At 44.1% G+C, this 21171-nt stretch overlaps 1 protein-coding gene across 1 annotated transcript in view; it reads right to left on the bottom strand.

The window, feature by feature from the left end:
* LOC134548552 (uromodulin-like 1) overlaps positions 1-21171 on the bottom strand; it is a gene marked incomplete at its 5' end in the record, with an annotated part of 45320 nt that overhangs the window by 6275 nt on the left and 17874 nt on the right. The window contains 10 exon segments of the mRNA XM_063393455.1: positions 125-212; positions 2777-2936; positions 3809-4045; positions 5669-5811; positions 6613-6961; positions 6963-7062; positions 9690-9903; positions 14299-14411; positions 17741-18391; positions 19321-19458. Coding sequence (XP_063249525.1) covers positions 125-212; positions 2777-2936; positions 3809-4045; positions 5669-5811; positions 6613-6961; positions 6963-7062; positions 9690-9903; positions 14299-14411; positions 17741-18391; positions 19321-19458 — 2193 coding nt within the window.

Below are 21171 nucleotides of genomic sequence, written 5' to 3' on the forward strand. Positions count from 1 at the left end.
GCTCCAGCAGGAATGCCTGCTCCCAAGGAATAGAGAGGGGCACAAAAACCCTGTGTGTCACAGGCCTTCAGGTTCCTTTTCCAGTGCAAAATAATCTTGGCATGATAGGCTGTTCACAACTCACCAGCTGATTTCCACAGGGGTCCCCAGGATGTTCTGTGCAGGGCCATGGTTTCTCCAGCCTTCAGGAGTCGAGCCCTCGTGTGGCATCTCTGCAAGGATCAATTCAAACTCCAACAAGTCATGTGGCTTACTAATTCAAAATACAAAGCCTTCTGATGAGCTTGTGAAAGCCCAGTGCTGCTCTCACCATCGGGCTTTTGTTTCTTAATGTTATGCTCTGTTAAACTGAAATTAGCACCAAAAGGAAGTCCAAAAGAAATGGCATCAGGGAAAAATCAGTATAAAATCTGTAATTAGTCACACTGGAACACACTGCTGTGAAGAGACATCTCACACAGACAACATTTTCATTAACTTTCTGTTTATGTTAGAGAAACCTTATGGGAGAATGAGTTTATCACTAATGCCAGGGTTTTGCAAGCACTTTTGTTGGGATGTTTCTGCTGCCCGTGGCAGGCACAGCAGATATTGCAACCAGCACCAGCAAAAGCAGCAGCAGCAGCTTTCAGACCCTGCCAAGCCATGGGTCATTCTGAAGCCACCCACAACTTCAGTGGCACCTGAATCACTAATCTGGGAATCCTGTCCTGTGGCATGCTGGGGATCAGCTGCTTTAGCTCTGTGTGAGCAGCACTTGCACAGGCATTTTCTGCACACTTAATTTTTTTTGTTTGCTGCCTTTTATTGTTTTAAGTCCCTGATGGGAACCAAAACTTACTGGCTTTATTCAAAGGGTACTTTGGCTCTCCTGGAAGGGCACAAAAACCCCCAGAGAAATGGCAGCACCATAGCATGACCAACAAAATCAGCAGGGTGTTTACACCAGAATGTCTCACCAGTGTTACCAGTTTGACTGCACTGACTGTAGGAAAACCTCTACAATCCACTGCCAGCAACAGTGCCTTCAGCTGGGTCAGCCCCCAGAAAAATACCCATGTGGTTATTTATGACTTTGGTCTGCCCACAAACAGCTTTCCCAGGTAGGTGGATCCATTAGAGAAGACATTTATGTAGTTGCTCCCTGATGGCAATGGATTTTTGGTTCCACAAGGCCACGGAGCAGCCACGTTCCACCAAATGCCTGCATGGTGGTGGCACATCACTCCTCTTCCCATTCAAAATATTTTTCCTTCCTCATTTCTTACTACTTTTCTCCCTAGCCAGTCCATTTTTTTTTTAACTCTAAACTTTAGAGCACCTTACTCTCTTCCACAGAGAAAACAAGGAATAAATAGACTGAGTAAGAAGAAATAACACAAGATGTAAGTATGGAGTGTGTGGGTGAAAAGCTGAGCTAAACCTGCCCTGAAGCAGGTCACTGTTCCCCAGAGTAACAGATCACAGGGTCAGATCCCAGACCCAGGGCACTTTCCCAGCCATCTTACATTATTTACAAATATCCTCTGTTCTTGCTCATCTTCCTTGATTTTTGCACCTTCTGCAGCTCCTCCTCCCTTCTTTGCAAAAGCCATTGCTCTCCCTGTGTAGATGTGCCTGGTACTTGTCTTCCCCACATCACAATTTAGCCTCAGTTGAAGATACTGAATTCACTGACTTCTCATAGGGGTAAATTTTGCACAGGAGAAAGAAAAATGCATCCTGTACATATTTATATTCAAACTCAGCTGCAAAAACTGGAGCCATCTTACCATTGTCAGTCAGGTTTCCTGTCCCTACGGTTTTTGGTTTTATATTTTTTTAATCTGGAGGAAGCCTTATACTTTGAGAAAGGAAACAAGCATCTTCTGGTAGCCTTTTTAAATCCTTTAGGAAGAGATAATTTGCTTTATAACGGGTTTAAACTGTGTTATATAGAGCTAGAGGAAAGTGTTAAACAATGGGGGAACACCAAACTGCTAATGAAAACATCCTTGATAGAAAAAGAGCCAGGAAGGTCGGCAGAGGAAGAGGAGAATTCCCAAGTGTCTGCTAGTAAAAAAAAACCCCATCAGTTAAACATATTTTTTTCTTATTTCTATGGTAGCAACACATTTTAGACAAAGCTTTGTATCACTTACTTGTAAGTAAAAAGAAACAATGCAATGCTTTGTAGCACAGACAATTAAAACCTGCAGTTCTTATCAGAACATGGCTTAGTTTATTGCTTTAAAAAGCAATCAGGCTTTAAAAAGCCATAATAAACTCTATTAAAATCACAGCCCTAGAAAATTAATGAGACTGAGCTTCCTTTCCTGGCACTAAAACTCTCAGTTGAAGAAATAAATCTGTAGGGGATAAGAAAAAAAAGGACAGAAAAATATATAAATTTACTCAGACATTGTTCTGACACTGCTACTTGGGGAGTTCCTATTTTGTGACACATTCATCTGAGCTGATACTTTTGTCAGCAGCCCAATTTCACTGCTTTTTTGTCATCCTTAAAATGAGTGTAAGGTCCAGTTCTCAGGTTCCCCAACTCAGTTCCATGCTTCTTTCTAGGAGGATGACAACAGGAAGAAAAGCTGACACTTCCTCATGGTTGTAGTGTTTTGCCACTCCTCTCTGCTCTCAGCAGATAACAAAGGAGACCTCAGGAGTTATTTTAAACCTTGTTTGGAAATTACTCCTTCCATTCCATTGCAGGACTCCATATGGCACTGAAAAAATACTTTTTGGGGGTGGGAGGGATAGCATATCAGAGCAAAACACTTACAGTTCTGCAGGTGCTTCCTGGTGCCTCCATACAAATACGAATTCTGCAGTGTAAGTAAACCACAGAGTTGTTGACAAAGGAAAAAATTTTCATCTTAAACTGAGCTTTGCTCGAGTTCCCATTTTCCAGCAGCGTGGTGTAAGTGTTTGGGATGGGACAGCTGAAAAGGGAGACAGAAACCACACAGAGCAGCTCAGGGTAGGGAAGGCAGGTTGTGGTTACAGCACAGAAGTTGGGTTTTAAGGCTTTCCTTTCTTTAGGAAGTCACAGTCAGGCCCTTCACGAAGCAGCTCTGGCATTGCAGTGGTGATAAGGGGCTGTTTGCTGCTTTGTTCTCACAGTAGCCAGGTGGAACAGGAGATGTGAGAAGTGCTTGGGGAGTTGGAGAAGAAGGGAAAGAGTAACAGAAAGAAGGATTTAAACTTGGCTTCACCAAACACAAATTTGAAGAACCCCATCAAATTTAAAGGACTAGATTTTGTTACTGAGCAAAATGGTTATCCTGTATTTTAAGGTGGCAGGTGAGCCTAAGAAATATGATATTGGGGTGAGATCAGGGATCCAGACAGGAACAAACCTCCTCTTTCCCCAGAGGCTACTCTATTATCATGTGTGAGGAATTAAATAACCTATTTCTTCATTGACAAGAGGCACATAAGCTCTTGATAAAGCTGAAACCACAGAGAAACCTCTGAACCATAGAGAAGGAGATAAAGCACCCCCTTCTCAAATGCTCTTTCACTACTGACTACTAAAATCACCTTCAAGTGATTTCTTCAGGTTAAAAGCACAATTCCCTCACAAAACTGTAAGGAAGACAACCAAATTCAAAAAACCTCCATATGGCCCTTTGAAATCCCTTTTCATATCTAGCTTTCTTGTTCAAAGAAGGTGTAACCAGGTTAAATAGAAAGAGATCATGCACATGAATGATGAGAACACGTGTAAAAGGCATTTAAAACAAATCATCAATCAGTACCACTGTGAGACTAAAGGTGTGGCTCATGGTATTTGCAAATGGCATTGCTGTACCTGTTGCTGATAAAAACATATGACAGGGGATCCACTGAATTATTGGTTGGAGTGGCCCAGCAGTCAGTGAGAACCACCTTGAGCTTGCTGTCTGCCCTCTGCATCCCCACTTCAATCAGCACATCCTCACTGGCAGAGACACTGAAATTCTGGGGGATTGGGGAGTTTCCAATAAACAGCTGCATTTCTGTTCTGAAGTGTCCAGATCCGTGCAAATCCTCAAAGATGGTGTAAAGTCTGAAAAATCAATTAGCCTTCTTTAAAGACCACAAATTTGACTGTAATTTTCTGCAAGTCTTAAATCACTGCCTGTTTCCCCACATATTTAAACAGTGGGGGGTTATCTGCAGTCCAGGGTGGCAGGACAGTGTTCAAAAGGAAAGGTGAAAATGCATTGAGTTTTCAGCTGGGAAGGTAGAGAGCATGGAAACATGAGTGGGAAAATCCAAAGGGTGGTCTCAGCAATTTAAACAGGGCAGAGAGAAATACTCGAGTGCAGGAGAAGGGGAATAAGACTATGAGCTCTCTGAAAGCTCAAAATAAGGTCAGTAAAGCTTAGTGCAGTAGAGAAGAGCAAAAAAAAAACAAAAAACAAACCAAACCTGAGACAGGGAAAATCTGCACAGAATTCACAGAAATTCACAGAAAGTGAAAGGCATGAGAAGATTATAGAGCTCAAAGAAAAGTGGCCTGACAAAGACTTTGCTGGGGAATAGAAAGGAAAATACAATCTCTGGACAGGGCTAGGAAACAGAAACTGGATTTGGTGCCAGTAGTTTAAGCATGATAGGCAAGAGAGGAGGTGCACTTGTATGAAGGGAGGACACTCCCCATGAGAAAAAGGCTTGTGCTGTCACATCTTCTGTCAGCACAGCCTTGATTTTCTGTGAAGTGTGGCTCTGATTCCATCTCCCTTGAAGATAGGGCCTTCCACAACAAAAAAAAAAAAAAAAAAAAAAAAAAAAAAAAAAAAAAAAAGTATTTGCATGATGTCTCTTCTGGTTTTTCAAGCTGACCAGATAAGATTTGGGGGGGGTTAAAAACTGCTATTCTCAGAAGCCACATAGCAATCTGCAGGCCCACATCAGGTGGAAAGATACACGACTGGTACATTCCAAAAGCAGGAAAATGCTGTTATTGCTACAAGGGATTGCCCAGGAAGGCAGTGAGGAGACAGGAACTCTGACCAGCAGTTCCCAAAGGTTTATTTTCACCTATGGTTTAGCCAGGTAAAGGCCAAGCTTGTTGGATCTACTGGGAAATTAGTTGGAGTAGGAGAGAAGCACAGAGCAGGGGTCTCCTTGATGCCTTGCACTTGGCTGCCTAGAGCAGAGTCTAGACAGAGAATAAAGTGGATATTTATGAAAGGCCTTTAACAGATACACCTTGGGCAGTGCAAGAGCCTGGCAGAGGGACAGCCAAGATGGATAATGTCACAAGATTTTCAGGTAGATATAAGTTTGGTCTATTTACACAACAGAGGTTAAATGTTTAATTATTGCTTCAGGTTATGAAGTAATTTCCCCCTGGTTTGCTTCTCCCCCCAGTTCACTTTTGTTTATACTTTTCAGGCCCAAGGCAGCTGGTGTGACCTTGGCTCTCAGGCCTGGAAGGATTGTGTAGTCTGATCAAACCTTGAAGAGAGCTTACTAACACCCCAAACGGAGTTCAGAGTTATACATTAGAGATATAAAATATATACATGAGAAATATAAAGTTAAAATTTAAGGCACCATTCTGAGCACAGCAGACTGTTCCCAGTGCTGTCACTGGATACAAATACAGCCCCTGGGGGTTTTCCCAAGGCAGCAGCACTCAGCCACACAGCAGAATCTCAAAGCAGAGAGAGTTGTTCCTCACCCTTCTGCAGTGTACCCCGAGGAAGTCAAGACATTGTTTTGAAACACACAGAGGATGGGACTGGCAACGTTCAAGTGGTGGATTATTCCCTGAGCAGAAGCAGCATTCCGAAGGGTGGTTTTCACCACGGTAGTGGTCGTGTTCTGCAGCACAGAAAGGAGAAAACACGTCAGTATTTCCAGGGTTGTACCAGAGCTTTCCAGCTTAGGGTGCTTCGGTGTTCCCCATTCTCCTCACAGCAAAAATCAAACTAATTAAACCTCCACTATCTTTGTTGCTGTAAAGGGAGGCAAAGAAAATACACCAGTCTTCCTCCTTTTCCTTTTTGTCATATCACAGAATTACAGAATCACAGAAAAGCTTTGGCTGGAAGGGATCTTAAAAACCATGAAGTTCCAAACCCCCTGCCATGGGCAAGGACACCTTCCACTAGACCAGAGCCCCATCTAACCTGGTCTGGAACCCTTCCAGGCATGGAGCAATGATCATTCCTTAGCAGTGGTCATTGCTCCAGAAGGGAGCATCTGTACTTTGGCATGGTCTGAACATCGCCATTGGTTTGGGATCCAAAGAGAGAATTGAATTGAATTTTCACTCTTTGTGCCACTGCTGGTAGCTATTGAAGCATTTGTCAGCATAAAATGATAGAATTACTTTTAAGAAAAGACAGCTGCAAAGGGGAACCCAGAAGAGGCATGGGAAGTGACTCTCAGTTTGGAGAGGCCCTTGAGTTTTGCTGCCTGACCTCAGAGATTCCCCTTCTCTTTGGTGCTTCTCATCACGCACTGAGATGCAACTCTCCATCACAGGAAGGGGATTTCTTTCTCCAAAATAAGTTCAGCAACTGATAGACTGTACACCTAGCTAAGGACCTGCCACTGCCTCTCCCCTCCTGAAGGAGAAATAAAGTGCATTGTTGGCACTCCCTTGATCAGAGGACTTACGGTCTCAACTTGGGTGCCACAGTCGCTCCAGCCCGCCTGCAGCACCACGTGGGTGCCATTGCTGGTGCTCACATTGCAGCCAGGCTCCCCCAGGAACAGGGAGCTCTCTGGGATAGACTCCTGCTGCAGGAATCTCCTCTGGATGGCGAGGACGATCCTCTCAATTTCACAGAACACACTCACTGCGTCCTTAATGGAAACTTCTTGGGTGGGTTTGACGAGGGGGGCTGGAGATGCTGGAGGAGAAACATCAGGAGCTGCCATGGGATCTGTGGTGAGAGGAGTCAGCACCGTGCTGGAGAGCATGGTGTCCTCCAGAGCTTTGTGCTCAGCAGGAGAGGAGCCCAGTGAAGCAAACACGTGCTGGAGTTTGCAAAGATGTCACAGGTAAAATTGTGCTCTGCACACGTTCCTTATCCGTCACTGTTGCCTTCTGGCTGAAGGGAAGTGCTGAAGAGTGCCAAAAATAAAGGTACTGTTGTAATTTACATGCTCAATTTGGTCTCTTCAGGCAAAAGCAAACTCTTAGGAGGAGACTCACAGTTACTGGCAGGAAACCAGCTTCTTTTGTTCTTTTAACTTGCTCTACTCACTGCCAAAGCTGGGGCTTCTTTAGAAAGGAGCCCATGAGACACATAAAGTGCCCATCAGTAAAGCTGAAGTGCTTTATTTCCTGGCAGCTGCAATAATTAGTGTGTAACACATGTACAAACAGCTTTTGGAAGATCAGTACAATGGCACAATATCCCCCACTGGAAGTTGTTCAACAAGTGCTTGTATGTTTTTGCCTGGAGCTGTAGGAGACTGCCCAGTTCTGGCTGGGGGCATAGCCAAGAATTTGATAAAAACACAAAACAGGCCTCATTTGTGACCAGTTACTACCCAAAAGGTGGGACCTTGAGCGCTTTGGAAACCTCATTTTTGGGAGATGTGTAGGACAAACCTCATGTGGCAGCCCCACATTGCACTCAGTGTGTCCTGAGAGAGATGAATAAATATGTCAGTGGCAATCTGTAATGGTTCCAGGAAGAAAAAAGTGGGAAAAAAGGGAAGCACAGGTTCAGGTCAATGAGTGTGTCAAACACCCAACATCCAGCACAGGTCTGGGGTCACCCACCACTGACTGAGAGAGAATCAAGACAATAAACTCTGTTTGCAGGGAAGCACAAACAATGTGTCTCATGGCACAAAACTTCTCTTAAATCATTTTAGTGGCTTAAACATAAAAATACCATCTATTTCCCAAGCAATATATAAAATCTGTACACATATATAAATTCTTATGGAACTGCCCAGCTTCCAGAAATGCCCCAAATGAAAAAGTCACTGATTTGCACAATAGAGGAAGGAAAATAAAATTTGGAGCTCTTCCAGAGCTGGATTTCCCAAAAGCTTATTATCACATTAATATATTAGTTAAAACTGAACAAAGGTTGGTATCAACTGACAAATCATCGTGACTTCAGTAAAAAATGTTCCTTATCATTGTGGTTACAAATCCAGCTATAAATTACTGAGGAAGCCCAAGAGGATGTAGGAAATTAAAGACCCATCATACATCAGCTAACAAATGACCTGAGGAAAGAGAGAAGCCAGATGAATCAGGTCATACAAAAATGTACTTTGTAATACCAGCATTTCCTCCCTGCTGCCATACAGAGATCCAGCCACCTATCAAGTACTTTCTGTTACTTTCTCTATTGCCTCTTCTGTCCCCTCTGCTGCTGCTAATGAAAATCATAGAATCTTGACAATCCTGTCTAATTTTCGTGGCAAATATGAGAAACACAACTGTTAAAAAAACCTTGCAGCATTAAATATTAATATATTACATTCTCCACTCCTGAAGTGATCAGCTGCCCAAGGGGGTGCTTCTAACCCCAGGGGCCTCCTCAGTTTTTCCTCCATTTCACAGTTCTGAGGAGATGCTGAGTAAATGCCCAGCGTGAGTGAAGCAGGAGGCTTGTGTGATTGGTCCAGGTTGAAGTCTAGTTGCTGTCTTAATTTTTACCTGGCCAAAATTCTCATTTTTGAGAGAGAAAACGTGATTTTACTTCTCTTTCTCTTTCCAAAGGCTAAAAACCAGAGCAAACCAGATCATAGGTGGGACTCAGAAAGCAGCACCAGCCACCTGCTCTATGGGAACCTGTCCTGAAACAAACCCTTTGTTTTAGCCCAGGTTTGAGGGGAGCAGGCACTCTACAAAGCACTACCACAAGATAATTGTGATCTTAATTACCAGGATATGTAACTTTCCAGATTTACAGCTGTGAGTGTAACAGGGAAAAAAAAAAAAGAGAAAAAAATTATATATATATATATATATATATCAGAGCATAAATATGTTTGTGAAGTAATTTTGCATGAGATTCTAATTACAGCTTATAACAACATTCTTGGGAGAAATGGATCGTGTCAGGGATACAGTATTTGGTAATTTTTTTTCAGAGGTGACTTGTGAAACAGAATTCAGCTGCTCTTAGTCAGGAGATAAATGGTTTTTGTTACTTACTTCAATTACATGTAAAAGAAAAGAAGTTGTACTATCAGCCATCATGCTGGGCTTGGCAAAGTGTGGGCTTTCACCTGAGCTCCAGGCCCACAGGTGTGTGAGGAAAACTACTACTCCCAGTGAAGAAGAACTCACATGTTCATTTATTTCTTGGGATTTCTATTTCATGGAAAAATTAGCAGTGCAAAGCAGAAGGTAATGTGTTTTTAAATGATTTTAAACAGTGCTAGTTATAGCTGTGTTCAGGGACTCTTTTCCACTGGTAGCTTATAAACCCCTCAATCCACGACCTCTAACATCTCCTTGCCTTTTTCCCTGTAAATCTGATTCTAGATGTTGTCAAAAAGACGAGCTGGTTTTGTCCTTTTGGACAAGTGGTACCTCACCTCCTATGTCATCTGTGGGTGATTTCTGAAAAACTTACTGGATGGACAAGCAGGGGCAATGTAAGGAGAGAGAAAGGCTTTTCATCCGTGTGTTTTCCAGATATTTTCACCTCAGAAGACACAGATTAACAACAGATTTTATCATCTGAATAATTACTGGGGCACAAGCTGCTCCTCACCGTGTATGGAGAGGCTGCTCCTGTCGATGGTGAGGAAGGAACTGTTTTCCAAGGCCTCACAAAAAGTGGTGATGACACGATGGACATCCAATTCTTCTGCCAGCAGCAAACTGAAACTCATCACCGTGCTCCTGTTAGTTACACCCGTCACCAGCACTTGAATCAGACCAGCATCCATCTGCTGGAGCACCTCAGGGGGCACAGATTTATGCACCTGGAATAAAAATAAAATGTATGTGGGGATGGGCAGATGGAGTAATTACATTTCAGGCTGTGTACACTGCTCAGGAATGAGTGCTGTGCTTCCTGCTCTGGAGGGAAGCAGCAGAAAATTGACCTTTTGCTTTGTAACATTTTCATTCCAGAGCAGCTGAAGGATGTGGTGCAGATTTAACCATGAATATTAAACAAGCCAAGCAATTAAGATATCTCATCTGTCATTTGGCACAAGACCTTGCCTCTGGTAACAGAAAGAGAGGGAGGAGACAGCAGGGAAGCTCTCGTGTTCTGCCTCTCAGAATGCCTCTGGGAGAGGAGCAATCCAATAGAAGGAATTGCTGGTGGAAGTGAAGGTGCTCCTGACACCCCACACTGCCTCAGAGGGCTCCCTCAGCCCAGGAACATTTCAACTTAGAGCAGAAGACTTCAAGCTTTGCTTTACAGCTGATTTCTCACCAGAGCCAAGCAAAACCCCCCTCTTCCTAAATTCCCAGACCAGGTTATTAAGGAACCAGGTGGGGGCTACACTGTGGCCACCTCCAACTGCTTCTTCCTCTCCCTGATTTCTGCAGGAAATATCTGGAGCAGCAGGGCTGGATTTCAGCCATGAGCTTAAGGCACAGCTTATTTCAGTGTGTAATACCTGGGGATGCCAGCAGTGATTCCCACAGGAAGAACCCAGGGAAGATGCAGGGAGAAGCAGGAGAAGCAGCCTTGTTTGTCCTGCACCCACACATGGATCTGGTGCATTTAGTGCTGGATTCTCACAGCTTTTGCACAGCCTTGTGCCCTGCCTGCTGTGCACTGCCCAGCCCTGACCTCCCCAGTGTCTGTTATCCAGCCCTGCAGACATTCCCAGGGTTTGCAGGTGTCCTGCAGCCCTTTCCTGAGCCACCAGAGCTGATGTGTTCCTCGTGCTGGGTGCCACTGTGTGCCCCTGGAAACAGCTTCCATGTGCCTGCAAGCCCCACACAGCAAACCCTGGAGTGCCCCATGGAGCACTCAGGCAGAGCTGGAGGATGGAGACAGCTGGCTCCCCTCTAAAAACCTGGGCAGAACATAAACTGTCCTTGTCAGACCCCAAAGCTCTTATTTCACCAAGACAGGGCCTCTTGGTCTCCTTCTGCTCTCTCTTTCTGCTGCTTCACAAGCAGGTACTGAAAAGTTGAAAGCCTGATCTAGGTTTTCAGCCTTCATAATTTTTGTCTGAACTTCTCAACATTAAACACAGATACCTGTGACATCCTCTTAGCCCACCCTGATTTCATCCTCTATCACTGTCTGTCCTGAAAATTTTATTTTATCACTTCTTCTGTTCCACAGAATCACAGAATCACTGAGGTTGGAAAAGATTTCCAAGATCATCAAGTCCAACTTGTGCCCAATGCCCACCTTGTCCCCAGCCCAGAGCACTCAGTGCCACCTCCAGGTGACACCTGCAGGGATGGGCACTCCAAAGCTCCCTGGGCAGCTCCTTCCAAGGCCTGAGCACCTTTTCCATGCAGAAATTCCTTCTGGGGTGCAACCTGAGCCTCCCTTGGCACAACTTGAGGACATTTCCTCTTGTCCTGTCACTTGTTCCCTGTGACCAGAACCTGACCCCATCTGGCTACAGTGTTTATTTGTTTAGTTTAGTTTTGTTTCTGTCCTTATTCCTATTTTTTCCTCCAAAAGCAGGACCCAGAGCTTGAATAGTGTCAGGGCATATTCACAGTGTTTGCATTTAGCCACTAGGTGACACTACAAAACCCTTTATCCAAGAGACTCCAGGATTTCCCAACAGGTACCACACCCTGGGTTATCAAAATAATGCTTGATGAAGCAGGTTTAGGGAAAAAAAAAAGGGGGGGGGGACAGGGAAGAAGCTGAGGGTTTTTTTGGAAAGAAATATTCAATATATAATGCCCTTGAGAATGGGGAGTTCTTACAAGAGAAATTATCTTCAGGTCTGTCATTGTATCTGCTATTTCTGTAGAATACAAAGGAAACCTAAGCAGGGAATGCACTGACAGTCTGGAAATTGGGAATCAGTAGGGAGAAGGTACAGTAACTTGAACAGAATATTGTTTGAAGAGTGTTTTTTCACTCAGAGAGAAAAAACCCCAAACTGTCCCCACTGTTTGTGGTTTGGTTGCACCTTCAGGGAGAAGAGCACACATCTGCCCAGGCACCATCACCAGCAGCTTCCAGGATGTGGAGGTGGATAAACTCAAACTAACCAAAGGGTGGAATTACACTGGAACAGTGAAAATTCCTTAATCCCTGTTCCCACACTCACTGCACATTCATATAGCTTCAACTACAATGACTTTAGGTGCCTTCAGCTACACAAACACAGGCTCTGTACCTTCCAAATGAGGCATTATCATTTATTAGTTTCACACCTTTTGTCCCTCAGCTAAGTTAAAGACACCCAAATTCAAAACAAACTTTCCACTTGGGAATTTATTGCACCTCAGTGAATGTGTTTCCCACTCAAAGCTTTTGCTTTCCCAACTGATTTTCTTGAGGACAAGCCATGATCTCCTTCTTGGGGTGTTGTAAAACACAACTGAACAAACCCCAAGACTTAAATACTTTTTTACCTTTAGCTATGTTGTTTTTAAGTTGCATTACAAGAAAGGTGGTGGAACTGGCCTGGACAATGACAGTGCAGGTTGTCACATCAAGTTTTTACCTCCTTCTCATTATTTAAAGGATGATATTTCCATTTGCTGTGCTGCCAATTTAACCACATGGCACTTAAGTGCTGGGGCTAAAGACCATTATACACATTAGGATTTATAAATCCTCTGAATTGTAGATTGTGACTCCAAAGAGGTTTTAAAAAAACTCTGGCAAACTGTATTTAACTGGAACCTGAGAGTGCTTTTAAAGCTCATAAAACTTCCCTCATTTACTTTAAAAGATCCATTTCTGGTCCTCATAACCTGCAAAGAAAATATACAGATCTTTCTGGTCTCCTAAATTTTCTTTGGCATCTAGAAATACAATATTTGGGATATTATTTACAGCAGCTATGCAATTATAGCCCATTTACAGTGGCTCAGAGATGGAAGGAATCAACACTAAAACATCCCTCCAGCTGATCCACAAAATCAGAGTGCTGGGAAAAGGAGTTAGTTCCTTCCAATCACAAGTAATGATTTTCTGCCTGAAAATTTGAGACCTAGATAAAACTGACACCAAACTTCATTTTGTTCCTTTATGCAATCATTTTACAATATTCCCTAAATATATTAGTACCCCTGGTTTTCTGGACTAAGATCTGTGACTGAATGAAGAAAATACATTAATTTCAGTCCATTTCAATACTGTGCTGCTCTGAAATAGCCTCGGGCAGAGCGTGGTGCTGAATGAGAGAGAGGTCAGTGGAGAATTGCCCCCTTTTCGCTTTGCTAATCACATCACTCCGGCTTTGTCACAGCTTTTGTGATGTGACAGCTCGGGGCCATAACAGCTCCAGGAAAGCTGTGCTCTGCTAACACACCCAGAAAGGTGCAAACCAGTCCAGTGGCCAGTGGGAAACTGGTTTGATGTCCAAGAAGGAAAAATGGATCACCTCTTCTCTCCCTGCAGCTGTCTGTGAGCCCAGGCTGGCCTGTGCCCCTGTGCCAGCTGTGTTCCAGTGGCACTTCTGGGGACTCTGCAGGGTTTGGGAATCCATCAAATTGCCAGTGCTGGATTTATCACCTCACTTTTCAAGGCCTCTGACAGCACAGGCAGTGAAGGGGAGCTAAGGGAGGCAGTAAAGCAGCCCAGCATAACCAGTGGCTTTCCAGGAATGGGTGTGGCAGCGCCAGAAGGAACAAACTTCTGACAAAATCACTTCAATATTAGATACTATAGGCAAATTATATACAAAGGCAATGCCTGAGAATCCTGAGAGGGTGAAAGGCACAGCAGATATCCCGTTGTGCTTTGATATCCTGCACTCTAATTGGAAGTGAGGGCAGAGGTGACTTTTCAAGAAAGCACTCCCTTTCCAGACATGGGGCTACAGAATCCAGGATGGTTACAAGAACTGGCAGCCTCCAGGTACTGCTGCAAAGGATAATAACAATCATACAGCTAATTAGGATAGTGCTGTTCAGGGCAAGGGTATCACAGCACTTTGTTAATTCCATTAACTTTCCACCACACCCCTGGAGGAGATCAATAATTCAGTATAACCAGATATGAGAAGGAGAGGACGTGGAGGTACCAGAGAATCCCAAAATCCTGATCTTCCTCTAAAACACAGCTTCACTTCTTCTGCAGCCTCAGGCAGTCAGGGAAAGCCAAACCTTACAGGTGTGTCAAGGGACACACATGAGGCTTTGGGGGAAAAAGACCATACACAGGGTTTTATTGAGACAGGTAACAGGTCACATCCTTCTTCAGCACTTACTTCATCAACAAAGAGCTGTGCAAAGGTCTGATACTCCTCACTGCTTGCATTGCCAAAGCCTGGAGAGTATCCCATGTTTGTTATCCGAACTGTGCCACTAAGATTCTGGAAGGCTGCAAGGTAAGAAAAAAGACAATTTCTATACCTGTTTTATGGCCTGCAGTCTTTGGACAGGGGTGTCACAGTGTCCAGCATTCCTGGCCACATGCATTAACTCCTAGCAGCAGAAGGCCAGCCCTCTGAAATGTAGTCCAAACCCCAAGAGTCTGAGAATAAATCAGCATCAAATCCTCCCTGCAGCCTCACAAGAAGGCAGGGCAGCTGCCTGAGCTTAGACATCGACACCCTGGACATCTCTGCTGGGCTGAGATGAATCCCAGCAGGGTGTACACTTCCCTCCCAGTTCACATCTGTGGAATGACATCAAGGCAGACTCAAACATTTTAGTTTATTTCCTGATTTCTCAGTGTTTCCCAGTACCTCTGGGTTTGGCTTTGTTACTAGAGACACTGAAATGATCAGAGATCAGAGAAAGGGCTTCTCAAGGCATGGTTTGTGCCCCTGGCATCCATTTAGTGATGACTGCAATCATCCACTGCTGTGACCATTGCCAGTAAATTGCCTTCACTCTGCCCCTAGCTCTGAACAAATCATTACTCCCGGCACAGCAAAACCTAATATTTCAGTGGTTGGTGTAAATACAGGAGAGTCTTCACCAAAAACTTCAAGAACTTTATTATTTGGTCACGGATTCAGTTTAAAATTCTGAATCAAGTCACCAGTCTTTACCTTCTGCTTTCCTCCCTGCACACACCTGACTGCAGCTCCATGGGGTATCAGGCACCAGGTCTGAGACTGCCACTCTCCTATATTCAGTTTTAATGTGCCATTTTAGCTGCTTTCTTTGAAACAGAAATAATTATAAAGCTCTGCATAAACTCTGTGGACCACTTTACATCCAGGTTCTACTGACACTGGAAAATAATCACTTCAACAAGGGTAGGTACTGGAGGGAAAGAAAGAGTAATCAGGTAAAGCTTTAGAGGGGAGAAATGCCTGCTTGAAGCAGGCCACTGGAGGAGGGTTCCTTTATCCCAGCATGATTCTGATCCCAAAGGAATCCTCAGCACTGATCAAAGGATTTGGGCTTGCTTTTTGCCATGGCTTGTCCTGTGTACACAGGTATTTAGGGGATAAAACACACTCAGCTGTCTCAGGTGAGAGGGGAGAATGTTCTGAATAATTCTCAAATAATAATAAAAAAGCTCCCTGGTATTTAAAACACCAGACTATGAAGAGTTGGTTAAGGCTGAGCCTCCACTTCAGATATGATGCCACAAGGAGGAGCTGCACATGAAACTGCACAAAAAATGGGGTTTGCCCTCTGAATTTCTTGCCCTGGGCTAGTGAAATGCCACTCTGGTGGCTCCTGCTCTTGTTCAGGCATAAGCCCTTCACAAGCCTCTTTCCCAGCAAAAGCACTTGGCTGAATATTTGATTGATCAGGGATATAAAACAAGTTTTTATAAACTGAGCCTTTTTTTTAGTGTAGAATATTTCAGTTTGTTTTCTAGCTGAGAGAAAACTACCTTTATGGGGGTTTTTTGTTTGTTTTTGTTTGTTTGTTTGTTGTTTTTTGGTTTGTGTGTGTGTGTTTGTTGTTGTTGTTGTTGTTGTTTTGTGGGGGTTTTTTGTCAGTTAAAATTAGCTAATGTTATACTTAAAAAAATAAAAATAAATCTTTGTCTTCATTTAAAAAAAACCAAAATGCTTTTTTAGGAGGAGAGATGACAGCAGTTGAACAGGACATTGGCATAGCTGCCCAAGGCAGGGCAGGATGGCAGGAGTGGACATGTGGTGAGGAGGGCTGGGGGAACAAGAGATGCTGGAGAAGCAGCAGAACTGGCCTTACCCAGCTGAAAAAGGCATTTTCCAGGGAGAAAGGAATGAGGGAGCACCAGAATGGGGTTGGATGAGTGGAGACCACCAGGAACAGGAGATCAGAGGGGAGGGAGAGAGAAAAGAGGAGAGGGAAGTGTGACTCGAGATCAGAGAGATGTGAAGGGCATGAGAGACAGAATAAAGACAAGCAGAAGCCAAACTGAAATAGCCAAACTGAATAGTGACACACTAGAGAAAAAAAAATACATTAAGTGATGGGCAGAGACAGCAGCTTTCCTATCCCAAACAAAACTGTAATTTTAAGACCAAATCTGACTCTTTGAAACATGATTCAGCTCCAATCAACAGAAAAATCCCCTAATTAGCCACAACACATCTGCCCAAACCCAAACAGATTAAACCTTTGCCAGCCTTGTTGCTCTCAATTACAGCTCTTGAAGCAGTGTCTCTCAGGTTTCCAGGCAGCTCCTGCCTCACAGGGGATTTGTGGAGGACTCTGACTAATCATCCTCTGCTGAGAGGAAAGGGAAGGCAGGTCCTTTTCCTCCCTAAATTAACTCCATAGACAGCTGCTGCTGCTGTGTCCTGGTGCCAGAGGCTGCTGGAAAAATCAGGATGTGTGGCAAAAGGACGAGCAGCAAATGTTGCCACTAGCCACGCTCAGTGCACTCTTTTATGTGCTTCCTCCTCTTGGAGCTGAAGAAATGGAACATCAATAAAAGCAACTGCTAAATTGCCAGGAAGAGGAATTGCTTTCACAAGCTGATTTAGCAAGGAGAAAGTGCCAATTCCTGCAGAAAATATCGATATAGAAAAATTTGCAGGCGCCAAGAAAATAATTTTGATGTTGAAAAGGTAGTTTGAGATGCCTTTTTCTGAACTCTGAGCCAGGCTTTGCTTCTCCCCTGTAAGAGCCTGGATGAGAAATGCGGGACTCCCAAGGGGCTCTTAATAAACCTGCTGTAGATGAAATTACAGCAATCTGGGGTCCTGGGTAAGAAGAGCCAGCCTAAAGTTGCCAGTCACAACTGAAAGCGTGCTTGAGAGACACCTAAGTTCTGGTCACAATACATTATATCTTTTTCTGTCCTGAATATGCTAATTTACAACATCCAACCAGTAAAGAACACAAATCCTATAGAATTTACACACAGCCTATTAGAAGCACTACATTACCACACTGTGTTACATTTTAAACCCTAAAATCTACTCTGTAGACCCCTTTTCTTCTTCTCTGTCAAACTGGCAGGGTCCCCCAAACCTTTGGACCCTTGGCATCCCTTTATTTGCTAAGGGTATTGTTCAATCAGGAGGGATTCCCCTTCAGCTGGCTAACCCATTGTTTTTCAGTTGTTCAGTGACTAATGCCTTGGCATCCTACATCTCAAAGCTCGCCTTAATTTCTATTTCACTTATAGGTTTCGTATTCTCAAAATCTTTTGCCAGGCAATCCTATTCATAAGCCTTTCCCATTTCATCTTTCCCAACAGTCCCCCAGGTGAATCCCCACACGTGCAGATCCCATGGGGTGTGCACTCACTGTGGGTCAGGCTGGGTGCAGGGGAGGTCCCTGGCAAGGCTGGTGTCCCCAGAGCTCCAGGGTGTCCCTCAGGCCAGGAGCTGTTGTCCCCTGCCACCTCTCCATCTGCTCCCGGAGCGGCACTGAGGGTGGCACTGCCAGCCTTCCCCATGGGCAGCAGAGCTGTGCCAGGGCCGCCTCCAGAGCCGGTGTGGGGCACGGCAGCAGCAGTGCCAGTCCTGGTGGCAGCCGAGGCTGTTTGGTTTGGAAAGAGCCAAACTGGAGCGAGCTGCTCTTCCCTTGCTGTGCCCAGGGTGGGGAGAGCAGCCTTGGCCAAGGAGCTTTGCTGCCATGGCCTTGTGGCTTCTGCACCCGCAGGGGTGACCGCCGTGGCCCTGGGGCTGCTGGCCCTGCTGGAACCCTGCTGTGGGGCCACAGCTTTCTCCCAAGGGCTCAGAGGAGCCATGGCGGGGCTGTGGGATGCTTGTTTGTCACCCAGGGCTGGCATGGCAGGGAAGAGTGTGACGGTGCTCAAGCCGGAGCCGGCAGCAGCCGCCGTCTGGATGGTGGCAGCAGGAGCAGTGCCTGCAGGGCTTCTCTCTTCAAGAGCAAAGTCTGTGCTTGTTCTTCTTTCAGGAGCCATGGTTTCAGCGAGAGCATCCACAATTTCACCTGCAACACAGTGAACACACCCTCAAATGGGGCCTGAAGATGGATGAGGAGCGCCAGGGCCTGGCCTGAAAATGGCGCCAAGGCCACCCAACCACCCATGGCAGCATGACAAAAACAGCTCTTGGATGCTCGTGGACACGCTGCAAAACATGTGATTTTTATGAGGTTAAATCTGGTTTGTGCCCACACAAAGAAGCAGATTTGATGCCTGGATCCTCCTGTTCTGGCTGGCAAGGCTGTGGGTCAACTCGGTGGGAGGAAATTAGCCACAGACATAGAAAGAGAGGGAAAAGTACTCCTTCCAGTTATCAGCCTTATCAAGAAGGATCTCAGAGAGATTTCACCGGAATATATATATATTTCTTATTTTTTTTTAATATAATTTATTTATTATTTATTTTATATATATATATATATGTCACCCTGGTTTTAAAGACTTTTCTAAGCCTTCTGTAATGTTCTTCATATTGGAGTCAGAAATTTCACCTTATCACACTTTCTACTATAAACACTGGCCATGTTTTGCTGTCTTTCATTGTTTACATATTTCTAGGTGGGAGGAGAAAGGTGATTGACGGTTGGTTTGACCAATGTGGATTGAGAGGTGGAATTCCATCCTCCAATCCACAGGCCCCATAGGAAATGTATAAAACTGAGTTTTGTAAATAAACTCGTCCCTCTTTTCCTGCTTCGCTCACCAGCGTGTCCTCGTGTGGTTCTTTCCATGTCCACTGTGACAATATATATATACACATATATAAAAATAAATATCGTTAGAGACAGGTCATATATACCCCTCCAGCCACAGACTGCAAAGGTGCAATTATATGAACAGATGCTATAAAAGCAGATGTAAAACCCCACAACTTATTCCAATGTTTCATGGCAAAACCCCTCTTTTTTGGGGGGGTGTGAGGCCTTTTTCTCACCCTCACAGTTTCTTCCAGGTCGGGAGGGATTGGTGTCCATGGTTGTCTTGCACCTGCACATGTAGGAGCCCATCAGATTGATACACTCTGCAAACACAGAGCAGTCGTTCTCAGCTTGGGAAGCACATTCATCCCAGTCTGTGGGACCAGAACAGGAACAAGGGTCAGAGAGCCTCCCTGCTGGCTGCATTAAGCTAGAAATAATCATGAAGTAGTCCTTTTTTAATTTACTTATGTGGTTTTCCTTTTTCATCATTTACTTGTCAGCCAAGCCCTGGGTGGAGCAGAACACTATCTGTTTTGTTATTCTCTTTTTCTTGTACTCTGAAAAGTATCTTCTCTGAGTAAAGACTTTTTAAATTATTCTTTTTAGAGGTAAACACATTTATAGTGAAAAATGCTGTAGGTTTGTATTACAATTATATCAAAATCACTCACTATACCAAGTTCTGTGTACAGCACCTCCAGATATATCAGGTAATTAATAGATCTGTTACCACTAGATACCAGTAGATACAACATCAAACAGAGACTTAATCCAAATAATCTTCTGCTTCAAATAAAAAGTAAATGTTAGCAACTCCCATGGGAAGCACTATTCTGTTCTTAACAGAGGAAGTGCTAAGGGCAAAATCTCTTTTTATACAATTTTTCTTCTCAAAAGTAATGCTGTAAAACTGTGACCCTCATTCTGGTAGTGTCAGAAAAGACATCCTGATTCATCAATGCATGAAGATGCTCTAAGGGTGTTCCTTATGTCTGATTTCAGCTGCTCTGAATCACTTAGGGATGCCTTTTCATGCAGTTATAGATCTCTTTTATTGCTGAGTCTCTTCTCTTTTGAGGGATTTATATAAATCTGCAAGGGCTGAGTTAGTCCTTTGGACAGGAATAATTCCAGTGAATCCCAGGTAAGCCCTCCCTGTGTGACTGCCTCGTGCACTTACCTTCACTGCCTCAGGGCCCTGCGAGAGGGAGAGCAGCAAATGAGGCTAAAAACTGTGTCTTGGGACAAATAATTCTGAGCAGAGGCTAGAAAATTGTTTTGAATAACAAATTAACATTAGTTCTTTTTCTGCAAGCCTGCAGATTAATGATGGTGATTATTTCTCTGAAACAAAGGAATGCCCCATTCCGTGTGCATGCACACACATGCACTCATCTTTCTGCTCGCTTTTCCTTCCTTCTATTTTAATTCTTTTTACCTTTTATTTTTTGTCATTGGGTAATTGCTGTGTGCATTGTAGTCTCCATTAGACGGTTTCATGTGGCTATGGCCAGTTGCTTATTATGTTTCAGCCTAAGCCACTTAGAGGGAATGCAGAAGAGTGTAGGATTGACTGAACCCCAGAGATGAAATCTCGTTAATTCCTAACCCTGCTATGAAATAATTGTGACCCTTGGTGGCTTCCAACACCATCTGAGAGATGCTAATTGCCAAATCACTTACATTCACTGCCTCCATTGTCTCTGGGGGTTTCCTTTCTCCTCACTTAGCACGGCTTTTTAAGCAAATTCCTTCACCTCTGATGGCCACATTCAATCATGCATCGGGTCAAAACACTGGAACTGACTGGTGGATCACTCTTGCACTTTTTTCCTCTCTAAACCATCATGTCTCATCCAAGGTCTGCTCTGAGCTCTCTTTCTGCACTCTTGGCACCCTCTCTGGCCTTTTAAATTTGGCACTTCCCTACACACACATCAACCAACAGTCCTAATCCAAAAATTATTAAGCCACCTTTGTGTTCACTCTGATTACCTATTATACACCTGTAAGGGGTACATGCAAAGGGGAAAAATCTGTGAAATTCTTTGCCAAATGATCTTGCAGATGTTAAAGATTTATCT

The sequence above is a fragment of the Prinia subflava genome, chromosome 3 (assembly GCF_021018805.1).
Source record: "Prinia subflava isolate CZ2003 ecotype Zambia chromosome 3, Cam_Psub_1.2, whole genome shotgun sequence".
NCBI lineage: Eukaryota > Metazoa > Chordata > Aves > Passeriformes > Cisticolidae > Prinia > Prinia subflava.